This window comes from Mobula birostris, chromosome 8 (genome assembly GCF_030028105.1).
Source record: "Mobula birostris isolate sMobBir1 chromosome 8, sMobBir1.hap1, whole genome shotgun sequence".
Taxonomy (NCBI): Eukaryota; Metazoa; Chordata; class Chondrichthyes; order Myliobatiformes; family Myliobatidae; genus Mobula; species Mobula birostris.
The window spans coordinates 99,581,437-99,590,501 of record NC_092377.1 but is presented as its reverse complement, the minus strand read 5'-3'; the positions used below and the strand labels follow the sequence as shown (position 1 = coordinate 99,590,501).

Here is a 9,065-nt window from a genome sequence, read left to right as displayed (position 1 = left end):
GTCAGTGGTAGGAAAGATATTGGAGAGAATTCTTTGGAATAGGATTTATGAGCATTTGGAAAATCATGGCCTAATTATGGAGAGCCAGCATGGCTTTATGTGGGCAAGTAGTGTCTTACTAACTTGATTGAGTTTTTGATGAGGTGATGAGGGTGATTGATGAAGGCACAGGAGATCTGTTGTCTACATGGGTTTAGTAAGGTGTTTGACAAGGTTAGTCATCCAGAAGATTAACATGAATGGGATTCATGGTGAATTTGGATTTACAACTGGATGATTCGTAGAGACAGATGGTAGTGATTGAAGGGACTTATTCTACTGGAGGTCTGTCATTACTGGTATTCCACAAGGATCTGTTTTGGGACCTCTGATGTTTGTGATGTATATAAATGACCTAGATGAAAATATAGATGGCTGGGTTAGGAATTTTGTAGATGATGTAAAGATTTGTGTTGTTGTGGATGGTGTAGAAGATGGGCAAGAACACAGTGGGATATAGATCAGTTACAGATATGGCAGAAAAATAGCAGATGGAGTTTAACCCGGCCACATGTGAAGTGTTACACCTTGGTAGGTCAAAAATATACTGTGAAAGGCAAGACCTTGAACAGTGTTGATGAGCAGAGAGATCTTGGGCTCCAAGTTCATAGCTCCATGAAAGTAGCTGCACAGGATCATAGGATGGTTAAGAAAGCATACCTTTATTATTCGAGGCACTGAGTTCAATAGTCAGCAAGTTATGTTGCGGTTTATAAAACTCTAGATAGACTGCATTTGAAGTTTTGCATACAGTTTTGGTCCCACCATTATAGGAAGGATGTTGAGACTCTGGAGACACCAGCATCCCCTCCAAGGCCGTGTGCATCATGAACACATTCGTGTATGAGATTTTCACGCACATCACAGGTGAGGCTTCCTGCCTGGCCCATTACAAGAAACAGTTCACCATCAGCTCCTGGGAGATCCAAACTGCCATGTGGCTAATGCTGCTTGGGAAGTTGTCCAGTCACGCCATGTCGGAAGGGACAAAGGCAGTGGTCATGTACACCAGCTCCAAGTGCATTTCCACAGGGTGCTGACAAAACAAACTGAAAACCCACTGACTCTATTAGATGCCACACACCATTTGCTTGAAAGATTTGTCTGAATATTTCGAAAATACTTTTCTACATCTGCTTCAATATTTCTGTTTCAGGATTATGTTGATGACAATTAGCTGTCCTTGTGAAATTCTAGTGTTTTTTTTACAAAACTATAAAAGTTTATTTACATTGTTACTTAACCGGCAACAATGAATAACAATGGAGACAGGTTATATAAAAACAACCAAACATTTATTAAACACGGATAAACAAAAAAAAACAAACGAAAACCTTAACCGGAAGTTAACCGCTGTGCGGCCGTTTAACCAATTGTCACTCGGTACTGGTTCTTAAAGCGTAAAAGGGCAAAGTATTTTTAAAGTGGTAAAGTCAAACACAGTTCTTAAGATGGTAAATTCAAAAGTCCATCAGAATTATACATTCAATTGGGAGAGACTTCTCTGGAGAAGGATTTCTTCATAGATGAGACTTTCCTGTTGGTTTTGTCCAAAGGAGTCACGATGCAGGAAATAAACGGCTTAAAACAACTGACTTTAGTTTCTAGAGAGCAAATTCCACATGAACTTCCTTACTCTTTTGGCAAGAGTTATCTTCAATGCAGGTCGCTACTTCTTCAACGAATACTCAGTAAGGTTGATCCTTTATTAAACTGCCGAACGATACCAACTTCTCTTATTCCTTCAGGTCCTGTACTTCGATAAAGTCTTCACTCTCCCATACTACTGGCAAAAGGTACATCAACACATCTAGCAAAAATTGCCAGTCCAGCACTATTGTACCTTACAACAGAACGTAACACTCCATTTTAAAAATGAAGCCGCGTCATAAAAACAAATATGCAACAGAAACGGAGACAGACTAATGTTCTAGCTGGAAAACTAAAAACTAAAAACTAACTGCATTCTTCTTCTTCTTCTTTGAGTTTTTACAGCAGTTGGCATCCACATTGTTGCATTACTGCCACCTTCAGGATTTATTGTCCTTCATTTTCCATTCACTTTAAAGCCGTCTTTCCAGTCCCGTCGCCCTTAAATAACTAAACAACCATTTCCTCCCCTGATCACCCTCCCCACGTTCCAATAAACTTTTAACACTGTTCTCTACCAGTCCTATTTTGCGTAATTGTTGTAACATTTGTTGCCTTTCCTGTGCAAATTTCTGGCATGAAATAAGGATATGCTCTACTGTTTCAGTTTCCTGACAGAGATTGCAAAAACCTGTTGGATGCTTATTTATGACAGCAAGAGTGCCATTAAGGTTGCTGTGCCCAATTCTCAGTCTACTTATAATTACTTGCTCCTTCCGCTTTACTCCCCTACTTCTTCCCATATCTACTCTGTTCTGAATTGAATGTAAATGTCTTCCTTTTATTGCTCTATCCCAATGCTGCTGCCACTGTTGATTTATCCTTCTCCACACTATGCTCTTCCCCTCTGATTTTGATAGTTTAATATTGACATCTACAGATCCTTTTTTAGTTGCTGCTTTTGCCAGCTTATCTGCAGTCTCATTTCCCATAATACCTGAATGTGCTGGAACCCACATGAATGCGATATTTTTGCCTTGTCTAGCCAGTCTTGAATTTGCAAACAGGATTTCATAAAGCAGATCCTGGTGACCTCTAGCTATACCCGCCTTAATGCTTGCAAGGGCCGATACAGAATCACTACATATCACTGCATTATCTGAGGTCTTCCCCTATATACCCATGGTGAACATGTCCTCACGTGACCTCACAATGGCAGGAAAATTACATCAGGTGATCTCCAAAAGACCATTACATCATTCTCACAAAAAAAAATCACAGATCTCCTTGAGGTATGTAACAACATCATATCTACACAAGATACAGACATTCAATATTTACAAGGCAGTAAGTATACTCAGACATGGTTACTACTGTTATGGTTAAAACAGTCAATACCCGGGGGGGGGGCACCACTCCCGGAAGTCCCCCACTTTACCCTTTGCGACCGTGCGCTCCCTCTCCATGGACAGCGGGCATGAATGTATCCTTGAAAAGGGGGCAGGCAAAATTCCCGTGTTCCTGCACTAACACGGAACTTCCACTTCTTCCCCATTAGTTTGTCTCCATCTTCAAACACTTATACCATTGAACTTTTCCATTGACAGTGGATGAGGTTGCATGGGATTTTTGTAAGCTTTCTGTTGTTCGTGTTCTAGACATGAAGGGAATGCCTCTTGGTTACTCCACTATATTGTTTCCTAGGTGCCCTGAACCTACATCAGAATAAATTAACTCTCATATTGCTGTTTCTGTGCTTCCACCACAGACTGTGAAGTGAATCTTCCATGATGTGTTGCGTTTTCACAAAGAGGGACACATTCCCCGAGGCAGTTATGGTAGAATTATTCACATCACAGTCTCTGTGGACATCCCATCCCGGCCGCTGAGCAACAAGCAAAGCCGAGGATTCGGGGCCTTCCCCGCCGCAGATTCTGCATCACATAGTAACAGCGGCAGCGAAAAAGGCATTTCAGAAGTTTCTCCAGATGTTCCTCCGTTCTGTCACGTCTGTCTCCATTAAATCAGGATTGTGCACAGCACCCTACTTGACAGATTACAGATATCATTCACCGGAGAGGCCGCGCAAGCTGCGTCGCGCCGCCATCTTCTCCTATCTTCACAGAGAATTCATATTCTCCTCGACGGTAACCAGGATTCAGTGACTGACCATGCAGGGAGTCCACGTTCACAGAGAGGTTTCTAATTGCTTTCTTTTGGTCTGTTGTTTAATTTTATTTTTTATTTGATGTGGTTTGGTGTTGAACTGAGACGGCAGGGCTCCGGTCTGAGAGCCAGGAATAAGCTGGTGTTTGGTTGATTGAAGCACCAGGCCAAATTGAAAATGTCAGGGTGTTGGGGCTGGGGGTCAGGAAGGTGTTCAGCTTGCTGCTCAGTGAGGTTTATTCATTCCCGTGCAGAACCAAGGCTGTGGCCTGTAACTAACAGGATCCTGTATCGGCTGTGACTGGCTTCGTGACTGTGAACTCACTTTCATGAACTTTAGTTCTGAATATTATTTGTTTACTTTCTATAATTTGCACGATTTGTTCATTTTTGCACATTGGGTGTTTGACAATCTTTTTTAATGAGTTCCATCATGTTTCTTTGTTTGGTGGCTCATCCTAAGGAGATGAATCTTCAGGCTGTATGTAGTATACATTGATAATAAATATAGTTTGAAGTCTTTTTTTTCAAATTTCATGTCCTTTTGGGGAGTGACAGTTATTTTTCGCGCTTCTTTTGCTGCGGTCTGATCATTGGAGAATCAGACAGCCGCTTATCCACATTACCAATCGAAAAAAGCATTTCACCACCAATCGTAAATGTCATTCCGCAATCCTCCAGAAGCTATAAAATTGGTGAATGCGGAAACATTTCCTCATTCTCTGCGAAGAAGTTTGCTGAAATGAGTGGACGAGGGAAAACCGGAAAGGCCAAGAGCAAGCCTAAGTCTCGCTCGTCCCGGGCCGGACTGCAGTTCCCGGTGGGCCGTGTTCACAGGCTCCTGAGAAAGGGTAACTATGCTGAGCGGGTGGGTGCCGGAGCCCCGGTCTATCTGGCTGCTGTGCTCGAGTATCTGACGGCTGAAATCCTCGAGTTGGCCGGTAACGCGGCCCGGGACAACAAGAAGACCCGCATCATCCCCAGACACCTGCAGCTGGCCGTCCGCAACGACGAGGAGCTCAACAAGCTGCTGGGAGGGGTGACCATCGCTCAGGGCGGGGTGCTGCCCAATATCCAGGCCGTGTTGTTGCCCAAGAAAACCGGCGGGTCCACCAACCCCAAGGCCAAGTAAAGAGATAAAAGCGACAATTTAAAAACCCAAAGGCTCTTTTCAGAGCCACTCAGATTGTCTGTGGAAGGGCTGAGCACCGACTGGGTGAGTCCGGGGCATTTCCGTTCAAAGTGTCTGTCGTAGACAAGCGTTTTGAATTCAGTCTAAAGCGCATCTCTTCCTCTGAAATAAATAAAACCTATTTATTTGCCCACTTTAACAGATTGCCTCATTTTACCTAAAGTTTAGGATTTTTTTGAACCGTTAGCGCCGCTTCCGGCGTGAATACAGGGCGGCGGTTGGTTGGCGGTAATAATCTGATTGGCGAGTGAAAAAGGCCAATCAGAGAGCTCAATCACCAGCGAACGGGCGGCAACAGGACAAGCGCCAAAACTAACCGAAAATCCTGAAATTTGAAAAGTCCGCCAAGAGGAAAATAAATCTATAGAACAGTCCGAAAGCAAATAATTACAGCTGTGTGAATAGGAGCCGTCACATGACCCTGATCCATTTATAATATTGACAGTGTTTATTAAGTTTAATGTTCAAAGTAAATTTATTATCAAATTCTATACAGCATATACAACCTTGAAGTTCGCTTCTTGCAGACACCCACAAAATAAAGAAACACAATAGAATCCATGGAAAACCACAAAGACCAACAAACAACCAATGTGCAAAAGTGGGCGAACCGTGCAAATATTTTTTTAAAAACTGAAATAATACATAGACCACATCCGCAGAGCCCCGAAAGTTAGTTCTCTGCTTCGAGATACTCATTGAATTACGGATCGGAATAAATGCTGATTCATAGAACATGACAGCCTTTTTTTAAATTATTTAAAACGCATCAGCTTATGGACGGCTCGGAAACAGCGGTCAGGGTCGAGACTGCGATGTGAAGTTGTTTTGTGAAAGGACCGTAAATCTATTGCGAATCTCAGCTGATTCAGAACAGGGTTCAGGACAGTTACCAAACACCGAACTGCGGGTAATAAACCACTCTAACGTCAATTAACCCGCAACAGCAAAATTCTCCCTCTCAAGAATAAGCTCTTTGTGTAAATTTGTGCGTGAATGTCTGAAATCGAACCAAGCTGATCGAGAAAAGGTTCAAGTGTCGGTGTTCGGCCAATGGGTAGGGAGAGCGATCCCGGGATTGAACCGGACAGATGGACCGGAAGCTGTCAACAACATAAATTACAATGATTTCCAAACTGAAGATTCCAATAAATGATTTGTTATATTTCACTGTTGAAATATTGGAGCAATTCTTTCAGCAAGACATTGAGTGGCCGTTAAAAGAGCCGTTGTGTTTCGTCAGCACTCTGTGGAGCTTCACTTGGAGCTGGTGTACTTGGTCACCGCCTTCGTCCCTTCCGACACGGCGTGCTTGGCCAGCTCCCCGGGCAGCAACAGGCGCACGGCAGTCTGGATCTCCCGAGAAATGATGGTCGACGGCTTGTTGTAACGGGCTAGGCGGGAAGCTTCGCCTGCGATGCGGTCAGAAATATCGTAAACGGTAGAGCTCATGATGCACACGGCCTTGGAGGAAATGCCTGTGCTGGGGTGAACCTGCTTCATCGCTTTGTAGATATAGATACCATTAGTCTCCCTCTTCGCTCTCTTGCGCTTCTTGCTGCCCTTGAACGCGGCTTTCTTGGCCCCTTCTTGGGAGCTTTCGCCAGAACAAGCATTTTTTTTTGTCGGTTTCAGTCCCAAAAATAAGTGGAACCGGGTCGCAGTTTGGATTAAATTGGCAGTGCTCCCATCCTATGCTAAGGAAGGATTTGGGAAAGCAAGTGTTGTCAATGGTTAGCATGAAAATTATTACCTTCATCTAATATTTTGTTTGGACATATTAAGGGGCCAGTCATCGTGCCTAGCCGCAGCCAATCACAACTCGCCTAGGGCCCGGTAACTCTGGTGGAGGTGGAAGTGGAAGAAGCTGACGTTGAGAATCATTGCTTTTCTTGCAACAGAGGCTGCAGATCTCAGATCTGATTGAGTTATTTATAAGTTTGAACGTACAAGGCTGTGAGCCGACGGAAGGGATGGGTCTGAACAGACGGTATTGTCCTGTGCGGGCTGAACGGCTGAACGGCCTCACTCTGTGCCAGACATTCCTGGAATGGTTTTATTCTTTACCGGCGTGAGGGATTCGCCAGCAGGGACACCAATATCCCCAAATCCCTAGACGTTCTAGAGTGACTTTCTAACCCATTTCAGAGGGCAGAGAAGGGTCAGTGATACTGCTGTGCGTCGGGAGTCACACTGAGGCCAGGAAGGACGGTAGATCTCCTCCCCCGGAGGATGTCAGGTTTCACTGATAGGCTTTCACTACAGGCCAATACTCGCCACACTGGACCAGCTGTTTATTCTAGACTTGATGGTTCTGCTGTGGTGTTCACTGACTCTGGGAGCCCACACACTAAATGTTGAGAAGTGGAAAATAAGTTTGATAATGAGGGAGGTATTGTTTACATAGATTTTGGTGATGACTTCAACTTTTCAGGTATGGGAGTCTGGTCCAAACTGCTCATGCCCATGAGGTACAAGGTGAGGTGGCAAACTGGATCTAAAATCAGCTTGGTTTATGGGAGGCAGAGGGTTGTGGTGGAGATTACTACTAAAAGTAGGTGATGTGATCAGCAAGTTTACAGGTGACATGAAAATCTGCAGAGGGGTAGAGAGTGAGGAGGATTGTGTTAGACACAACATGATATTCTTCAGCTGGTCCATCAGGCAGAGGAATGGTAGGTGAAATTTAATCTTGGGAAGTGAGAGGAAAATGGTACATTGGTCTTTAAAATGGGGGGGGGAAGTGGTTGGAGATTAGAAATAGGGAAGTATTGATATAGATGTACAGGGAGTTGCTGAGGTCACATCAAGAAATCAGATACAAGCTCTTTGGGGTTTAGAAAATTGAGGGGAAACCTTCCTTAAATTACACAAGGTCCTTGGGAGTGCTGACAGGAGAGATGGTGGGATGTTTCCAGAGTTACAAGGTCAGGGAGTAGTTATTTAAAGCTGATGTGCAGGAACATCTCATGGAAGATGGGGAATATTTGGAATTCTTTATCCTGGAGGGTGTGGAGGCTGAATCACTGGACAGATTTAATGAGGAAGGAGATACATTATATAAAGATCACAGATGAGAGGGTAATGTGGCACTGGCACAGAAGAGGAGGTGAGGCCTGGGACAGATCAGCCAGGTTCACACTGCATGGTGGGGCAGGGGTGAGGGGCCAGGTGGGTGACTCCTGCTCCTGTTGTCTTGTGTTCTGCTGAGTGTGGTTCCCATCTGGGACTCACTACCTCTCTCCATTTGGTGATTTTCTCATTTTATTTATGTCCCACAAATACTTGGAAGCCCACAGAAGTGTACCAGTGGGACACACTTGGTTTTTACAGTGACAGGTAACTGATACTGCACCGTGTGACCTCTACATCCCAATAGAGAACTGACAGGAATCAATGAAAACACACCACACTGCATTGTCCAGAAACAGTCAGCAATGTTCCACTCGGACAATGAACTTTCCAACATTGTCCTTCACCGTAAGGACAGAGACCTATAAAACTCTCCACACTGTGCAGTGAGCACACAGGCTTGTACACACCCAGCATTAGGGATCAAAGGGCTAACCTGTCTGTGGGCCAGAGGATATGGACTGCAATATATAGTTCTCAGCTGTACTCACTGAAGAGAAAGACATTGCGGTCTGGACTTGGCCTCCACAGGCACCTGTGGCATTGAATTCCACAGATTCACCACCCTCTAGCTGAAGAAATTCTTTCTCACCTCTGTTCTAAATGGATGTTCCTCTGTTCTGAGGCTATGCCAGCGTACCCTTTTTTAGATACGTAGCCCAAAACTGCTCACACATTTCTTCAAGTACCGTCTGACCAATGCCTAAAAAAGTCTTGGCATTGCATCTTTGCTTTTATATTCTACTCCTCTTGAAATGAATTCTAACATTTCATTTGCCTTCCTTACCAACCACTCAAGCTGCATGTTAACCTTTAGTGAATCCTAGATGAGAACTGCCAAGATCCTTTGTACTTGTGTCTGTAGAACTACATATCAATTAAATAAAAGAATGCATGCGGAGGTCAGTTTAATTGATGTACTCAATTTGGAGAGAGAGGGACAACA

At 44.1% G+C, this 9,065-nt stretch overlaps 2 protein-coding genes across 2 annotated transcripts; one reads left to right on the top strand and one right to left on the bottom strand.

Annotated features, from left to right (window-relative positions):
- Positions 1-4,500: 4,500 nt before the first annotated feature.
- Positions 4,501-6,197, top strand: LOC140201526 (histone H2A). The gene has a single exon (XM_072265772.1). It carries the CDS (start codon positions 4,538-4,540, stop codon positions 4,925-4,927), a length of 390 nt encoding a protein of 129 aa, XP_072121873.1. The 5' UTR covers positions 4,501-4,537; the 3' UTR covers positions 4,928-6,197.
- On the bottom strand, positions 5,122-7,305 carry LOC140201528 (histone H2B 7-like). Its single transcript, XM_072265775.1, has one exon. It carries the CDS (start codon positions 6,488-6,490, stop codon positions 6,245-6,247), a length of 246 nt encoding a protein of 81 aa, XP_072121876.1. The 5' UTR covers positions 6,491-7,305; the 3' UTR covers positions 5,122-6,244.
- Between the last annotated feature and the right edge of the window lie 1,760 nt (positions 7,306-9,065).

Coding starts and splice junctions, on each gene's coding strand:
- LOC140201526 (XM_072265772.1), top strand. CDS start 4,538: ATGAGTGGACGAGGGAAAACCGGAAAGGCCAAGAGCAAGCCTAAGTCT.
- LOC140201528 (XM_072265775.1), bottom strand. CDS start 6,490: ATGAAGCAGGTTCACCCCAGCACAGGCATTTCCTCCAAGGCCGTGTGC.